We start from the raw sequence: 19,179 nt of genomic DNA, 5'->3' as shown, positions 1-19,179 counted from the left end.
ATGTTCAACTAATCCATTCAGCTACTTTTCTGCCTTCTTAAAGCTCCAGCTCCTTTCAAAAATACATTTCAGGCCTTTTGAAACTGCAGCAAATTACTTTTTACTAATATTTCAACTGCACATTTTTCCTCAAAAATTTTTAACCTTTTAACTTCTTCAACTAAGACTTCTGCAGTTTTTTCCAAAAGGTTTAAATGATTCCACTATTTTATTTTCATCTTCACTGCTTCAACCAGGATTTCAGCAACTTGCTTTCTGCTAAACTTTCACTATTTTTAGTTTTAGAAATGTCACACTTTAGAAATGTCAAGACTTTTAACTTATTACCTGCTTGAAATCCTTTTGTTGTTTTTAACCCTTCAGCTTTTCTTTGCTGACAGTTACTCCAGCCAACATAGCGGCCCTATTGTAAAAGCTTTATGCCAGCCTGTGTTATGTGTGCTCCTAATACAATGTAACATGGCGTTATCTGTCTCTCAGCCATCACAGCACAAACTTCCATGATAAAGAAGCTGCACTTCTCTCCTTTAAACTGACAGTGAGGGCTGTATTCAAACTGCTATAAAACCTATATTTTACACAGGACCTTGATAGAAATGACATAACTGTCTGCAGCGTACCTTTCTGCTATTAACAGGTTAAAATAGTCTTTTACTATGACTTATAAATCTATTGAAGCAGCTGATTGTTCTGAACAGGCACAACCTGTCCTCCTCTGTCTCTCTGTGGCTCAGGCCATTCTATGTACTTTCCCTCACTCATGCTGTCTAAAGCACACATATGATACCTCAAAACGTGCGTCTGGGTCTGCAGAAGTGTGCTTGTATTTTTCTCTCTCATTACTAAAATGGTTTTTGAGAAAATGACCTTAGAATCAGCACTGTCCCTCTCTCTCCATTAGAAATACAGGGAAATCCACAGAAACCACTCATCCTCCACACTAATCACAGCCTAAAACCTCCTTAACATCCACAATTTCTCTTAAAACTGGATCAATTCTAGCTTAACATGAAGCTATTTATGTCTTCTTTCCATATTTGTGCTTTAACTTGTGCTTTTTCTCTCAAATCACCTCAGATTCAGAGCAAAATCACACATTTCCATTATAAACAGGCCCTCCTTCGCTCCTTTAAGCTGACAGTGAAGGCTGTATTCAAACTGCTATAAAACCTGTATTCTACACAGGACCTTGATAGAAATGACATAACTGTCTGCAGCATACCTTTCTGCTATTAACAGGTTAAAATAGTCTTTTACTATGACTTATAAATCTATTGAAGCAGCTGATTGTTCTGAACAGGCACAACCTGTCCTCCTCTGTCTCTCTGTGGCTCAGGCCATTCTGTGTACTTTCCCTCACTCATGCTGTCTAAAGCACACATATGATACCTCAAAACGTGCGTCTGGGTCTGCAGAAGTGTGCTTGTATTTTTCTCTCTCATTACTAAAATGGTTTTTGAGAAAATGACCTTAGAATCAGCACTGTCCCTCTCCATTAGAAATACAGGGAAATCCACAGAAACCACTCATCCTCCACACTAATCACAGCCTAAAACCTCCTTAACATCCACAATTTCTCTTAAAACTGGATAAATTCTAGCTTAACATGTAGCTATTTATGTCTTCTTTCCATATTTGTGCTTTAACTTATGCTTTTTCTCTCAAATCACCTCAGATTCAGAGCAAAATCACACATTTCCATGTGAAACAGGCCCTCCTTGGCTTCTTTAAGCTGACAGTGAAGGCTGTATTCAAACTGCTATAAAACCTATATTTTAAACAGGACCTTGATATAAATCACATCAGTGTCTTCAGCAGAGCTTTCTCTTACAGAAAAGTTCAATTTTTAAAAATTTTGACTAAGCCAATTCTCAAATATGACAGTTTAAAAAACATGAACATTTTTGCTCCTTCTTGATTTTTATGAATGAGAAGATTAGAGTGGCAGACTGATCATTTTAACTTTTTCTGATATTCAAACAAATTACTCTAACTTTCATGCTGTTTAACTCAGACAAACAAATTATACCTTAAAATGTAGGTACACCTGTCCTCTTTCAGCTGATGTAACTACTAAATAGCTCACATTTACAGAATTTCAGCTATGAGCCTTGAAGCCAGAGAAACCTTTCAATTTCTCTCACTAACTCCAATGGAAATTTGGTGGAACGCCAGAGACAGGTTCAACTGTGTTCAACCTGCTGCCGTTTAAGTTTTTTTCACTCCATTGAAATAAAAACTACATTGCTGCGTTCCTCCAAGCCTTCTGCTTCTTACGGTCTTCAAATTATTTTCCTCGCTCTTCCGGTTTTCTCACAGGAGGTCATAGTATCCAAAATGCAATTTCTGCAGGTTATACAGGGAGAGAGCTGCAGCTGTTGACAAACATTGCTGTCACTGATGACATCACTCTTCCACTCCCTGCTGTATATTACACTGAAGCCATTTTTACTATTATTCACTTGATTTCTGATAAATTTCAAATAGATTCAGCTATTTGAGCAGGTTCAACTAATCCATTCAACTTAAAATGCATTCTCACTGCTGTTTCGCAGGAACAGCTCTTTCTAGTTATTATTATTATTCCGTACGTTTTTTGGCACTCAACTAGTTCTACAATCTTTGACCGATTTCAACAAATTTGGTATCAAAACGTTCAGCTCCTTCAGGAGATTCCTGCTACTATTTTTTATGTTTATAACTTTTATACTTTTTAAACTATTTAACTTTTATTCAAATTTCCCCCTCATTCAAATGAATGGCAATTTCTTTCAACTCTTCAAAAACTTCCTCCTCTTTCCAACCTAACTAGTTGAGCATACGTTCAGCTAGAGACACCATTCAAATTTTAAAATGTTCACAAGACATTCAGCTATTATCTGATTATACAGATTTTTCAAATATTCAGCCAATTTTGAAATATGACAGTTTAAAAAACATGAACATTTTTGCTCCTTCTTGATTCTTATGCATGAGAAGATTAGAGTGGCAGACTGATCATTTTAACTGTTTCTGATATTCAAACAAATTGCTCTAACTTTAAAACTGTTCAACTCAGATAAACAAATTATACCTTAAAATGTAGGTACACTTGTCCTCTTTCAGCTGATGTAACTACTAAATAGCTCACATTTACAGAATTTCAGCTATGAGCCTTGAAGCGAGAGAAACTTTTCAATTTCTCTCACTAACTCCAATGTAAATTTGGTGGAACGCCAGAGACAGCTTCAACTGTGTTCAACCTGCTGCCGTTTAAATTTTTTTCACTCCATTCAAATAAAAACTACATTGCTGCGTTCCTCCAAGCCTTCTGCTTCTTACGGTCTTCAAATTATTTTCCTCGCTCTTCCGGTTTTCTCACAGGAGGTCATAGTATCCAAATATGCAATTTCTGCAGGTTACACAGGGAGAGAGCTCGTTAAGCTGCAGCTGTTGACAAACATTGCTGTCACTGATGACATCACTCTTCCACTCCCTGCTGTATATTACACTGAAGCCATTTTAACTATTATTCACTTGATTTCTGATAAATTTCCACTAGATTCAGCTATTTGAGCATGTTCAACTAATCCATTCAACTTAAAATGCATTCTCACTGCTGTTTCGCAGGAACAGCTCTTTCTAGTTATTGTGAGAATGCATGGCATTCTCACTATTGTTTTCCTGTTTCTCTTTATTATTATTATTATTCCGTACGTTTTTTGGCACTCAACTAGTTCTACAATCTTTGACCGATTTCAACAAATTTGGTATCAAAACGTTCAGCTCCTTCAGGAGATGATGGCTATCATTTTTCATGTTTATAACTTTTATACTTTTTAAACTATTTAACTTTTATTCAAATTTCCCCCTCATTCAAATGAATGGCAATTTCTTTCAACTCTTCAAAAACTTCCTCCTCTTTCCAACCTAACTAGTTGAGCATACGTTCAGCTAGAGACACCATTCAAACTTTAAAATGTTCACAAGACATTCAGCTATTACCAAATGTTTCAGCTTTTTCAAATGTTAAGCCAATTTTGAAATATGACAGTTTAAAAATCATGAACATTTTTGCTCCTTCATGATTTTCAAGCATGAAAATAGGGCAGTTTGGGGCTCAACGAGCCCCAAACTGCCCTATTTTAGAGGGCTGTAACTCAGCCATACGGTATCACAGAGACATCATTCAAAGTTTGTATGTGACAGGAAAGTCTCAACTTTAACTGTGGTAAAGGGCTTGTCGATAGCTTATACAGCTTTGACACAACGGCAGTTTACGTTTTATGGAGCCAGAGGACTTCGTCTGATGGAGCGCACACTCTAATTCCCACTCTAAAATGATTTAAAAAGAACTTCCTCAAACAAATGCCTCTCACGTCCAAAATGTTTGCCTGATCTAGACAAATTATACATCAAAACGTAGGTATTTTAGTCCTCTTTCACACAAAGTCACTCTCATTGAGCTTGGCCTCACAGATTTCTCACAAATCACCTGTAAGCGCAGAGAGCAGCACTCCAGCTCACATACTTTTCCATTATAAACAGGCTGAGCAATGAAATCAGTGAGAAAGACTCGTTTTAAAACTGCCATAAAAAACAAACCTTACACAAGATCAGAATAAAAATTACACCTCTGGCTTCCCACATCCCTTCTGGCGCTCACGGTGAAAGAATTATTCGGATACGACTTCTACTTTTCGAACAGCGACCGTTTGTTCCAGACTTGTCGTTCATTATTAAACCCCCAGATTTTAAGGGGACAAAGTGAGGTGCAGATTTGTCAGTGGGCACGTGCAGCTGTTGCCCACAGCAACTAATGAGGAGGCCAGACTCAACGAGCCCCAAACTGTCCTATTATAGAGGGCAGTAACTCAGCCATACAGTATCACAGAGACATCATTCAAACTTTAAAATGTTCACAAGACATTCAGCTATTATCTGATTATACGGCTTTTTCAAATATTAAGCCAATTCTGAAATATGACAGTTTAAAAAACATGAACATTTTTGCTCCTTCCTGATTTTTATGAATGAGAAGATTAGAGTGGCAGACTGATCATTTTAACTTTTTCTGATATTCAAACAAATTACTCTAACTTTCATGCTGTTTAACTCAGACAAACAAATTATACCTTAAAATGTAGGTACACTTGTCCTCTTTCAGCTGATGTAACTACTAAATAGCTCACATTTGCAGAATTTCAGCTATGAGCCTTGAAGCGAGAGAAACCTTTCAATTTCTCTCACTAACTCCAATGTAAATTTGGTGGAACGCCAGAGACGGGTTCAACTGTGTTCAACCTGCTGCCGTTTAGTTTTTTTTCACTCCATTGAAATAAAAACTACATTGCCGCGTTCCTCCAAGCCTTCTGCTTCTTACGGTCTTCAAATTATTTTCCTCGCTCTTCCGGTTTTCTCACAGGAGGTCATAGTATCCAAAATGCAATTTCTGCAGGTTATACAGGGAGAGAGCTGCAGCTGTTGACAAACATTGCTGTCACTGATGACATCACTCTTCCACTCCCTGCTGTATATTACACTGAAGCCATTTAAACTATTATTCACTTGATTTCTGATAAATTTCCACTAGATTCAGCTATTTGAGCATGTTCAACTAATCCATTCAACTTAAAATGCATTCTCACTGCTGTTTCGCAGGAACAGCTCTTTCTAGTTATTATTATTATTCCGTACGTTTTTTGGCACTCAACTAGTTCTACAATCTTTGACCGATTTCAACAAATTTGGTATCAAAACGTTCAGCTCCTTCAGGAGATTCCTGCTACTATTTTTTATGTTTATAACTTTTATACTTTTTAAACTATTTAACTTTTATTCAAATTTCCCCCTCATTCAAATGAATGGCAATTTCTTTCAACTCTTCAAAAACTTCCTCCTCTTTCCAACCTAACTAGTTGAGCATACGTTCAGCTAGAGACACCATTCAAATTTTAAAATGTTCACAAGACATTCAGCTATTATCTGATTATACAGATTTTTCAAATATTCAGCCAATTTTGAAATATGACAGTTTAAAAAACATGAACATTTTTGCTCCTTCTTGATTCTTATGCATGAGAAGATTAGAGTGGCAGACTGATCATTTTAACTGTTTCTGATATTCAAACAAATTGCTCTAACTTTAAAACTGTTCAACTCAGATAAACAAATTATACCTTAAAATGTAGGTACACTTGTCCTCTTTCAGCTGATGTAACTACTAAATAGCTCACATTTACAGAATTTCAGCTATGAGCCTTGAAGCGAGAGAAACTTTTCAATTTCTCTCACTAACTCCAATGTAAATTTGGTGGAACGCCAGAGACAGCTTCAACTGTGTTCAACCTGCTGCCGTTTAAATTTTTTTCACTCCATTCAAATAAAAACTACATTGCTGCGTTCCTCCAAGCCTTCTGCTTCTTACGGTCTTCAAATTATTTTCCTCGCTCTTCCGGTTTTCTCACAGGAGGTCATAGTATCCAAATATGCAATTTCTGCAGGTTACACAGGGAGAAAGCTCGTTAAGCTGCAGCTGTTGACAAACATTGCTGTCACTGATGACATCACTCTTCCACTCCCTGCTGTATATTACACTGAAGCCATTTTTACTATTATTCACTTGATTTCTGATAAATTTCAAATAGATTCAGCTATTTGAGCATGTTCAACTAATCCATTCAACTTAAAATGCATTCTCACTGCTGTTTCGCAGGAACAGCTCTTTCTAGTTATTATTATTATTATTATTATTCCGTACGTTTTTTGGCACTCAACTAGTTCTACAATCTTTGACCGATTTCAACAAATTTGGTATCAAAACGTTCAGCTCCTTCAGGAGATGATGGCTACTATTTTTCATGTTTATAACTTTTATACTTTTTAAACTATTTAACTTTTATTCAAATTTCCCCCTCATTCAAATGAATGGCAATTTCTTTCAACTCTTCAAAAACTTCCTCCTCTTTCCAACCTAACTAGTTCAGCATACATTCAGCTAGAGTCACCATTCAAACTTTAAAATGTTCACAAGACATTCAGCTATTATCTGATTATACAGATTTTTCAAATATTCAGCCAATTCTGAAATATGACAGTTTAAAAAACATGAACATTTTTGCTCCTTCTTGATTTTTATGCATGAGAAGATTAGAGTGGCAGACTGATCATTTTAACTTTTTCTGATATTCAAACAAATTGCTCTAACTTTAAAACTGTTCAACTCAGATAAACAAATTATACCTTAAAATGTAGGTACACTTGTCCTCCTTCAGCTGATGTAACTACTAAATAGCTCACATTTACAGAATTTCAGCTATGAGCCTTGAAGCGAGAGAAACTTTTCAATTTCTCTCACTAACTCCAATGTAAATTTGGTGGAACGCCAGAGACAGGTTCAACTGTGTTCAACCTGCTGCCGTTTAAATTTTTTTCACTCCATTCAAATAAAAACTACATTGCTGCGTTCCTCCAAGCCTTCTGCTTCTTACGGTCTTCAAATTATTTTCCTCGCTCTTCCGGTTTTCTCACAGGAGGTCATAGTATCCAAATATGCAATTTCTGCAGGTTACACAGGGAGAGAGCTCGTTAAGCTGCAGCTGTTGACAAACATTGCTGTCACTGATGACATCACTCTTCCACTCCCTGCTGTATATTACACTGAAGCCATTTAAACTATTATTCACTTGATTTCTGATAAATTTCAACTAGATTCAGCTATTTGAGCATGTTCAACTAATCCATTCAACTTAAAATGCATTCTCACTGCTGTTTCGCAGGAACAGCTCTTTCTAGTTATTATTATTATTATTATTATTATTATTATTCCGTACGTTTTTTGGCACTCAACTAGTTCTACAATCTTTGACCGATTTCAACAAATTTGGTATCAAAACGTTCAGCTCCTTCAGGAGATGATGGCTACTATTTTTTATGTTTATAACTTTTATACTTTTTAAACTATTTAACTTTTATTCAAATTTCCCCCTCATTCAAATGAATGGCAATTTCTTTCAACTCTTCAAAAACTTCCTCTTCTTTCCAACCTAACTAGTTGAGCATACATTCAGCTAGAGACACCATTCAACCTTTAAAATGTTCACAAGACATTCAGCTATTATCTGATTATACAGATTTTTCAAATATTCAGCCAATTCTGAAATATGACAGTTTAAAAAACATGAACATTTTTGCTCCTTCTTGATTTTTATGCATGAGAAGATTAGAGTGGCAGACTGATCATTTTAACTTTTTCTGATATTCAAACAAATTGCTCTAACTTTAAAACTATTCAACTCAGATAAACAAATTATACCTTAAAATGTAGGTACACTTGTCCTCTTTCAGCTGATGTAACTACTAAATAGCTCACATTTACAGAATTTCAGCTATGAGCCTTGAAGCGAGAGAAACTTTTCAATTTCTCTCACTAACTCCAATGTAAATTTGGTGGAACGCCAGAGACAGCTTCAACTGTGTTCAACCTGCTGCCGTTTAAATTTTTTTCACTCCATTCAAATAAAAACTACATTGCTGCGTTCCTCCAAGCCTTCTGCTTCTTACGGTCTTCAAATTATTTTCCTCGCTCTTCCGGTTTTCTCACAGGAGGTCATAGTATCCAAATATGCAATTTCTGCAGGTTACACAGGGAGAGAGCTCGTTAAGCTGCAGCTGTTGACAAACATTGCTGTCACTGATGACATCACTCTTCCACTCCCTGCTGTATATTACACTGAAGCCATTTTTACTATTATTCACTTGTTTCTGATAAATTTCCACTAGATTCAGCTATTTGAGCATGTTCAACTAATCCATTCAACTTAAAATGCATTCTCACTGCTGTTTCGCAGGAACAGCTCTTTCTAGTTATTATTATTATTCCGTACGTTTTTTGGCACTCAACTAGTTCAACAATCTTTGACCGATTTCAACAAATTTGGTATCAAAACGTTCAGCTCCTTCAGGAGATGATGGCTACTATTTTTCATGTTTATAACTTTTATACTTTTTAAACTATTTAACTTTTATTCAAATTTTCCCCTCATTCAAATGAATGGCAATTTCTTTCAACTCTTCAAAAACTTCCTCCTCTTTCCAACCTAACTAGTTGAGCATACATTCAGCTAGAGACACCATTCAAACTTTAAAATGTTCACAAGACATTCAGCTATTATCTGATTATACAGATTTTTCAAATATTCAGCCAATTTCGAAATATGACAGTTTAAAAAACATCAACATTTTTGCTCCTTCTTGATTTTTATGCATGAGAAGATTAGAGTGGCAGACTGATCATTTTAACTTTTTCTGATATTCAAACAAATTGCTCTAACTTTAAAACTGTTCAACTCAGATAAACAAATTATACCTTAAAATGTAGGTACACTTGTCCTCTTTCAGCTGATGTGACTACTAAATAGCTCACATTTACAGAATTTCAGCTATGAGCCTTGAAGCAAGAGAAACTTTTCAATTTCTCTCACTAACTCCAATGTAAATTTGGTGGAACGCCAGAGACAGGTTCAACTGTGTTCAACCTGCTGCCGTTTAAATTTTTTTCACTCCATTCAAATAAAAACTACATTGCTGCGTTCCTCCAAGCCTTCTGCTTCTTACGGTCTTCAAATTATTTTCCTCGCTCTTCCGGTTTTCTCACAGGAGGTCATAGTATCCAAATATGCAATTTCTGCAGGTTACACAGGGAGAGAGCTCGTTAAGCTGCAGCTGTTGACAAACATTGCTGTCACTGATGACATCACTCTTCCACTCCCTGCTGTATATTACACTGAAGCCATTTAAACTATTATTCACTTGATTTCTGATAAATTTCAACTAGATTCAGCTATTTGAGCATGTTCAACTAATCCATTCAACTTAAAATGCATTCTCACTGCTGTTTCGCAGGAACAGCTCTTTCTAGTTATTTTTCCGCTTCCGTCACGTTTTTCGGCGCGCTACTCGTCCCACAGCGTTGGTCCGACTAAAATAAAAAATACATGGCTGCGTGCGCGCCGATGGGCAGAAGTGTGCTATTACTTTTCTCTCTCATTACTCGACCGGAATAGCGGATAAATGGGAAAAAGCGGGCAAATTGTCAATGGGAAAATGAATGGAGAAGGCCTTAACGAGGCAGTTTTGGGCTCGAAGAGCCCAAAACTGCCTCCCCTTGGAGGCCTCTGAACTCAGCCATACAAGGTCACACACACATCATTCAAAGTTTGTGTGTGACAGGAAAGACTCAGCTTTAACTGGTGTAAAGGGCTTGTTAATAGCTTATACGGCTTTGACACAACGGCAGTTTACGTTTTAGGTGTCCAGAGGAGCTCATTTTGTGCCTCCTCCACTCTACCTCTCACTCTAAAAATCTTTAAAAAATTATTTTTCAAACAAATGCCTCTCACCTCCAAAATATCTGCCTGATCTGGATACATTATACATCAAAACACTTTTATTTTAGTTGTCTTTCACCCAATGTGACTTTCATTGAGCTGGGCCTCACAGGTTTCTCACAAATCACCTGTGAGCGCAAAGAGGGAACATTCCATCCCATTATAAAACGGCCGAGCCCTGAAATCAGTCGGAAAAATCATTTTAAAACTGCCATAATAAAGGAGCCACGGGGGTTAGAAGAATAAAAATGACACCGCTGGCTTCCCCCGTCCCTTCTGGCGCTCACGGTGAAAGAATTATTCGGATACGACTTCTACTTTTCGAACAGCGAGCGTTTGTATCCAGATTTCTGCCTCAATATGAAAACCCCACGATTTTAAGGGGACAAAGTGAGGTGCAGAATTTTCAGTTGGCAGTTGGCAGGCACAGCTGTTGCCCATAGCAACTAATGCTGACCACACCCAAGAAGGCTGCCCTGTTCTATCACAGCTGATGAGGGCAGAGCCAAGATGGCTGATGAGGGCAGAGCCAAGATGGCTGATGAGGGCAGAGCCAAGATGGCGGATGAGGGCAGAGCCAAGATGGCTGATGAGGTCAGAGTAAGCAGGGCAGGAGCAGGGCAGCAGCAGTGCAGGAGCAGGGCAGCAGCAGGGCAGCAGCGGGGCAACAGCAGGGCAGCCAACATGGTTAAACAGATTCATGCCAGCCGCTCGTGAGACAAGTGCGTGCGATAGCACGCATTAACTCATAAGTTTCCATTATTCAGAACAGATTAACAGGTTCATGCCAGCTGCTGAGGAGACAAATGCGTGCGATAGCACGCACTAACTCATGTTTTTCATTAATCTGAACAGATTAATAGGTTCATGCCAGCCCCTGATGAGACAAATGCGTGCGATAGCACGCACTAACTCATAAATTTCCATTATTCAGAACAGATTAACAGGTTCATGCCAGCTGCTGAGGAGACAAATGCGTGCGATAGCACGCACTAACTCATGTTTTTCATTAATCTGAACAGATTAACAGGTTCATGCCAGCTGCTGAGGAGACAAATGCGTGCGATAGCACGCACTAACTCATGTTTTTCATTAATCTGAACAGATTAATAGGTTCATGCCAGCCCCTGATGAGACAAATGCGTGCGATAGCGCGCACTAACTCATATGTTCTCCATTATTCTGAACAGATCAACCGGGCCTTATGTGTCTAAAGCAGGCAGATTTCACCAGAACAAGCCTGAATCTCATATTTAAGACTGGATTATGATCATATAATGCTTGACTGGCAACTACCAGCTTCTCTGTGTGTGTGTGTGGACGGGCAGAAGACGGGCAGCAGCTGGGCACCCATCAAAATTTCTTCAGAAATTTTCTAGTTTTGTTTATTCTTTAACTAAACTACAAAGAAAAGCTTTGAGAGTCCTTCATAAAGCCTGTGCAGCGGTCTCTCTTGTCCTGTGACTCCACCAGCAGGAGTCTGCAGGCTGACACGGTGCAACATGGACCCACCAAACTCACGTTGACTTCGGGATGTTAATATCTTTCTTTAGCCCAAGCTTAAGAGACACAAACCCAACACAACTCGTGTAGTTGTAGTTTTCTTCTGTGTGTTGCATTTACTCAGTTCACAGTTTGTTCACAACACTTTCACGCTTGTTTAAGAAGCTACTTTTAAAGACTTTCAGACCTGCAGATGACCCGTTTTCAGTGGGGAAAAGTTAACTGTTCAGCAGCAACAGAGACATCTGTTTGGATGGAAATTACCTCCACTGTTAGTCGAAGAAGCGCACTCCTAATGCACTCACACCAGAACAAAGAGTGGATGAAAGCCCACGCTAATGCAACTCCTTTTCAAAATGGGAATGAAATCCACAGAGGAAAATAAGCAGGGAGACAGAAAGAGGGAGACGGGGGGGGGGCTGAAACAGCAGGATGAGAGATAGCGTTCAGTGTGTGGGTGCGTGAGAGGACTAAATAAGGCGCCACCTACCTTTCTTAACTGGTGGTCGATCATCACATTGTGAGGTTTGACGTCACGGTGCATGATTCCCATGCTGTGACAGTAGTCCAGAGCCTGGCGCACAAACACAGCATCACAAGTCAGTGTGTGGAGCTCCCAGGAACTCAGGCAGAGGAACCTAATGGAGGCAGCGCTCACCTTCAGTAGTTCATACATGTAGAAACGGATGTCGTAATCTGTCAACTTCTGGTACAACTCCTGCAGAGGCGAAACAAATCTGCATCAGATGCCAAAAGATCCTGCATCTTACCGAGGAAATCTCTAGCAGAAAGTGATGGAATGAAGAGGAGAGTGTGGCAACAATCATGCAGAGCAGAGGCGATGATTTGTACCTTGAAGTCTGTGTTATTGATGCATTCAAAGACGAGCGCTGGAGTTCTGGACTGCGCAGCCACCACAGAGACACAGAGAGTCAGAATCAAGTCAGGAAAAATAATCACAAACCACAAAGAAGAGACGAGGCTCCTTTCACATGCAAGCAGCTGATTGACGGCCCCGCTGTGAGGTCATAACCTTCGACTTCACCGAGCCCCGACTCATCAAACCACGACTCAGACAGGCGACTTCAAGCAAAGTGTCCAAAAACTGTGAGAGCGATGACACATTTCTGCCCCCCCCCCACCACGGTTTACAGCAGGGGTCGGCGACCTTTGGCACGTCCCAGCCTTGTGTTTGAGTGACAGCAAGATCTCCCGCCCACATTCCCCTCAGCGCTGAGTCGCCGCCAGAGCCATAGAAGAAGAAGAAATGCTCCGTAGAAGCGCTGTCCGGTCCTCCCGCCCACATTCCCAGAGACACGCGTCACATGTGGAAGATGCAGTAGCCTAGAAAAGGCAACGCCACCAGCTAAAAATCTCGGAACATCGCACCAGCTCTCGTCAGTTTTCGGGTCAACATATGTTTGTGAGCAGGTATTCTCACACATGAAAAATGTGCTCAGCCCCACCCGCAGTCGTTTAACGACGGACCACGAGGCATGTTTCCAACTGAAAGGGACAAACTACGAGCCCCAGATAACAGAGCTCAGCCAAGCAAAGCGGGGCCAGGGATCACACTGGCTGGTAGGCATAGAACAGCCCATTTTCAGTTAAACATGCTGCTATTTGCCCATGAATTTAAAATGTTGGGGCTGTTTCCTTCTGATGGAATGGAGTTGTTGTTGTTTTTTGATGCACGGTAGTTTCCACCACGTGAAATATGTTTAAAACAAGGTTCTGAAAGCAGTGTTTTGAAATGAGATCCCTCTTGTGAAGAATGGGAACATATCTTTGAAATGTGATTTGATGAGGCCTATGGATAGAATAAAATTCCTGCTATGTTGGAAACATTCTTGTATTTTGTGTCATATTTTAATATTATGCTATTTGGCACAAGAAAATTTCAAATTGGCACTCAATGTCACAAAGGTCGCCGACCCCTGGTTTACAGGAACACTGTAACCGCCTAATTCTCACGGGAGGGGCTTTTCATGCTCTGCAGAACAAAAATCTGAACCCAGACAGCTCAGAGGCAGCTGGAACCGAAGCTGTGACCCAAAATAATTACAAGCTGCGCAAAGTAAAACGTGTGAAATCAGGACAGACTCACTCAATTCTGACGTTGGGATGACTTCAGACCTGACGGGGATCTGATCAGGCTCATTCCCACTGTAGGAACCTTTTTCAGTTCCTAGAACCTTTTCAGGAATAGGGCCGTTTTTTTTCGTGCATTCGGACATACAGAAAGTAGGGACCACGGCCCTCAGGAACGAGGGACCATTTTAGCTCCTTCTCCAAGGAGCTAACATAAACCATGTTAGCTCCTTGGTGCTGTTGTTTTCTTCTCTCCTTACTTTTCCCGGGTTTTGTTTTGTTGTTGAGTGGCGCTAAAGTAACACGTCTGTCGCAGACGGCTGCGTCACATCAGTCCCTGTCGAGGTCCCCGACTCATGTGTGAATGCAAAATGAAACAGTTCCCCTGGGGAAGGACAGTTCTTAGAACTGCGTTCTTAGAGCTCTGTCTGAATGTGGCTATTCTCCCTTTAAAATGGTTCTTCCTTTTATAGCACAGCAGGAAATGGGGCCCCCCCATCCCACCTGTTATTCCAGCCCCAAACCTCCATCCGCCCCTCCTGGCTGACTTAACCATCCAGAACTCCATCCAGTGGCATTCATCAGTGAATAAAAGAGTTTGAAAATGAAATACAGCTTCATGCACAGCTGGAAACCTCTGGAGGATCCTGCATCCAGAGGTTTTAGGGACTTTTAATACGCTTCCCTTTCACAAGGCAGGACACCACTTCACTGCAGAGATCCTTCTTTTCCTCCAACCGGCACCGATCCGACATCTACCGGCACCGATCCGACACGTACTGATCCAACATCTACGATCCATAATGTATCGGCACCGATCCAACATCTACCGGCACCGATCCGATATGTATTGATCCAACATCTACCGGCACCGATTCCAACATTTACGATCCATAATGCACCGGTTAATTTAATTCAAAGTTAATTTGGTTCCACATTTCTGAACCTCTGATAAAAAGAACACAACAGAACTTTAAATGAACGAACAGTGAAAATAAAAAGCATCCCAACTGGATGTTTGATAATCACTCAGCGACACGACGTCTGCGCCACGCTCTGCAGGAGCAAAGCGCCGCTTCATCAGGGAAGCACACGTCTGGGGATCTGAAGTCATTTCAGACTCAAAATCTGAAAACACAACCCTGGGATTTTGTTTTGGGCCACATAGATCTGAAAATGTGTCATTCAGTGAGCTGTTCTTTGCAGTACCTCGAAACTCTTTTATTAATCTTATAATTGGTGATAAAGTTCACTTAACAGAAGAATTAAATGAGCTAATGATGCTCTTCCAGAGCCCTGTTTAATGTTTTATACAGTATTAATCACAATGCTCCCAGAATGAGGAGTAAAACAAAGCAGCTTTAAATACATCAAACACCCAGGTAATGTTTTCCAGTTCCTCCTGGAATATTTAAGGCATTCCCAGGCAAAGTAGGTAAGATGTAATCCCTCTTCATGTGAATCCCACTAAAAACCTTCAAGGACTCCAGGGAGTCTTCGGCCAGGGTTGAGTGTAGAAATGTAGATCAATTTGTAAGTCAAAAGTTTTGCCCTGTGGTTCGTCAGCAACAATCTGAGCATCGCTCACGGACCAAAGCGCCCGTGCACTGATTCACTCTGAAGGGATTCTACACGTTAAACAATGCAGCTCGTTGTTTTTCTGATTTCAGTTCAGGTTTAGGCGTTAGAATCATTCCAGGAGTCATTACAGCGCCACTAAAACACGGAGAAACGAGTTGTTAACGGCACGATTCATGTTTTTCACAAGAGAAACAGAGAAAAAGATGAATAAAGAACAAGCCTACCACCGGGTCTTTGACTGTGTCCACCAGTCGGATTATGTTGGTTCCTCCTCGAAGGTTTTCCAGGATCTTGATCTCTCGCTTGATCTTCTTCTTCTTCACCGGCTGATTGGTTCCCAAAAATACAAAAACAAAGCAACACGAGCACAGAAAGATTTCACACAGAGGTCTCAAATTAGAGGACAAGAAAAAGAAAAGAGCAGAAATCCCACGAAGACGCAAAGCTGATCCTGATTCTGGTGAGTCTAATCACCGACTTCCACAGCTGTGACACCTCGGTTTATTTTAGGGTTCAGTGTTAACTTCTGTGCCTGAACGGCTGCTGGTGCAGCAGGAAGTTAGGTTCAAAGTTATATCTGATGATCAGAATCAGGTTTAAATACCACCTGTTCAATAAAGCTGATGCTACATTGGATCACCAGGAGGGACACGTTGCTGTGACTGTTCCTCTGGGAGGAAAATTCAATTAGTTTAGAAACAGCTGGGAAACATCTTTGACTCTTGGGGGATGTGACTTATGAGTGTTTTTACCAGTTCACCAACGAGAGTGTGAGGCTCATGTTCTCTGATGAAATCTAAGCCTCTCTCAGCTGGGCGCTTTCACTCATTCACAGCTCGGTTTGCTCTTAACTTTAACGGGTTTATTCGTGGAACATCAACACCGACTCACGGATCTCAAGAGCCAATTCAGGGTTGCAGGAGGAGGTGGAGCCTAAGCCAGCTGCCATTCGGTGAGAGGCAGGGCACCCTGGACGGGTCGCCAGGCCATCACAGAGAAAAACGAGACAAACAACCATGCACCGTCACAGGGAGTGTGAGGGAGACACCAGTTAACCTAACATGCGAGTTTTTGGCTAGTGGGAGGAAGCCGAAGAAAACAAAAAGGCCCCAGCCGGGATTTGAACCAGGAACCTTCTTGCTGTGAGGGAACACCCAGGTGGATTAGACTAGAACAGAGCTACGTACGTACAGTCCAGTCATCATTCAGGAAGAAACATGAACGCCGTGAAACTGGATTCAATCTTCCAACTGACCCCCGTTTCCAGCGTCCCTCCTGCTGATCCAACCCAGCATGAGCCACCTTTTAAGAAGGGCTAAAAAGACTTTTTAATATCTGCTATTAAGCCCAGTCGAGGTGTAACGAACAGTTACTTCCAGTCAATCACAGTCGTGACTAATCCTGCTTAATATAAAGAGCAGAAGTTTGAATTTGTCTACATCTCCTGGTCTGGAAGGATCGAATGCTCTCGTCTGGATGGTTGATGTGCGTTTGAGAGGAAAACTTTCTAAAGTTGTGTTTGTTGCACTCAAACCATCAAGCAAAAACTAGATCCAATTAATCCTGTTGGAAAAAAAACTGTAATTTAAAATCGATCTACTGCAACGAATGATTATTTTCATTATTGATGTGAATATTGATCCTTCTACTGCGTGGATTCACAGCAAACTGCCTCGCTGCCCTCTTTTCCTGCTCTTCTTCAGCTGGGATTTATTGTTTTTGATGCTTTATTTATATTCTATGTTCTCATTGTGAGACACTGACTGAATGTAGAATTATTTTCCAGCCCAAATGGCAAATCTTTCTTACATAAAATAGCTTAAAAGAACAATTTGGGGTCTCGCCATCATTTGAGAACACTTCATTTGCTTTTAGAAGACTTATCGATAAGCTTGTGATCAGGTGGGACTTGGAGTAATTAGGAAAAGGCTCTCCACTGTGGAGCTAAAACCAGAGAAAACACTTTGGCTCACCTTCAGGATCTTGACCACCACCTTCTCATTGTTGGTGATGTTGATGGCCTCAAACACTTCGCTGTACTTCCCTCGGCCCAGCTTTCGCACCAGCTGGTAGTCCTCCTGGTTGCTATGGAGACAGACAGGAAAAACATTTACAGCCTCTGCCTGCAGTTTAGTCATCTGTTGCTGAGAGTCCTCCTCGCTGAGAGGTTAGCTGTTTCTGGTTGGCAAGAAAACAATCAGGGTGAAGATGGGGAGGTGAGTAGGAGGCAGGCGTCAGACAGCAGGCTGACATGCTGGAAGGCTGCAGCCAGTGTGTCATCACACCCTCACAGCTACAGCTACAATAATAGACACCCATCTGCCACGCTTTCTCTCCGCCCCCTCCACTGACATCCATTATCTGCTGTGGTCATCACATGCATGCAATTCAAGTAACCTGAAATGTCCTCACTTCCAGTTGGGTACGTGGGCCTCGTAGTCCCAGTACTCTCGGCTCTTCAGCGTGTTGACGTCAGCGTACACACGGGACTTGCTGCCGGCCACCGGACCCGGCATGGCTCGGACGCCGTGGGGCGGGTGTCACGGAGATCTGCTGGGGTGTGGATGGCGGGCCAACTGGAGAATGCTGGAAGGGAAATGAGGGAGGGTAGCTGTGTGTGGGTGGGAAGTGGAACAGGCCAGCCAGCTGGCTTGAAGACGGGAGACAAGGCAAGGAAGCGGGGAGAACAAGAGATGAGCGCCGCAGTCAGCGCTCCTTGGTCGGATTGTTAAGAGGCAGAGCAGCCGGTGGAGCTCGAAGCGGGGTGAAAAGAGTTGGGGAAAAATAGTGCTGTTGAGATTACACACCGGGACGTGGAGGCATCGGGATGTTGAGGTAGAAGAAACGAATCCCTTCAAGGCAACAGAGGAGCAGGAAAAGTGCGCTGCTGATCTAAAAATCACGGGTTTAGCTAACGATGCCCTCGTTACGGGCCCCGAATTCGAGTACAAACGGGTGGGATTCTTGAACTAACTTAACGATTGGGGAGTGGGGGGGGCTCCTCGGTGGTCCAGTGCTTGCTATCAATCAACTGTCGATCGGTAGCGGGGTCGACCGGAGGCAGAGGGGGGTGGAGCAGCACAGAGATCGATGTTGTTAGCTAACGTTAGCCAGCGATGCTACTTCAGCTCGGAGATGTCGCACCGACGGGGAGCGCTCGGCTCCGTGCACCACCATCGGCGGAGCCCACGTCATGTGCGACCGACTGTGCGGGGAAGCAGCTCCTCGGTGGCCCGCTGCCAGATACTGACGGTGGGCCCGGGATTCCGGAGTTTGTTCGGCAGCCGCGGACCTCCCCGGTCAAGAGCACAGGGAAGGGAGGCGGATTGCGATTGTAGAGGAGCAGAAGAACCGCCCGGATGTGAAAGCCGCTGGTTGCCGGGGTGAGGAAGAAAACCACAGCCATTGGGTAGTCACCTGGGCAACGGCGCCCCCTGGCGACGAGGAAGTGAAGGCGCTGTGAAATATTTTAAAATATAATAAAACAGGAAAAGGCTTTTTTTATTTTTAGAAAAGTTACATGATTTAATTTTATCCCTGCGTTCATTTTTATTCAATTTATTTATGTTTCTCAATTTGTGTTATGGTGTTTCTTTGGTGCCAATTTAATGAAAAATAAGATTTTCAGGGGAAAAAT

The 19,179-nt window shown here is 41.4% G+C and overlaps 1 protein-coding gene across 3 annotated transcripts in view; it reads right to left on the bottom strand.

The window, feature by feature from the left end:
* The window catches only part of csnk2a2b (casein kinase 2, alpha prime polypeptide b), a 40,067-nt gene extending 21,149 nt beyond the window's left edge, over window positions 1-18,918 (bottom strand). The window contains exons 1-7 of one of the 3 annotated variants that reach the window (XM_072386707.1): window positions 18,350-18,918; window positions 17,955-18,128; window positions 17,516-17,627; window positions 15,767-15,868; window positions 12,723-12,773; window positions 12,529-12,588; window positions 12,361-12,444 (exon numbers count right to left, since the gene is read on the bottom strand). In XM_072386707.1, coding sequence (XP_072242808.1) covers window positions 12,361-12,444; window positions 12,529-12,588; window positions 12,723-12,773; window positions 15,767-15,868; window positions 17,516-17,627; window positions 17,955-18,058 — 513 coding nt within the window. In that variant the 5' untranslated portion in view covers window positions 18,059-18,128; window positions 18,350-18,918. Of the gene's footprint in view, window positions 1-12,360; window positions 12,445-12,528; window positions 12,589-12,722; window positions 12,774-15,766; window positions 15,869-17,515; window positions 17,628-17,954 lie in introns of all 3 variants that reach the window. The other 2 variants (XM_072386706.1, XM_072386708.1) reach the window with 2 other exon arrangements.
* Window positions 18,919-19,179: the final 261 nt, after the last annotated feature.

Source organism: Leuresthes tenuis, unplaced genomic scaffold, assembly GCF_036924035.1.
Source record: "Leuresthes tenuis unplaced genomic scaffold, fLeuTen1.0.hap1 SCAF_5, whole genome shotgun sequence".
Classification (NCBI taxonomy): Eukaryota; Metazoa; Chordata; class Actinopteri; order Atheriniformes; family Atherinopsidae; genus Leuresthes; species Leuresthes tenuis.
This window is presented reverse-complemented; position numbering and strand designations above follow the sequence as displayed.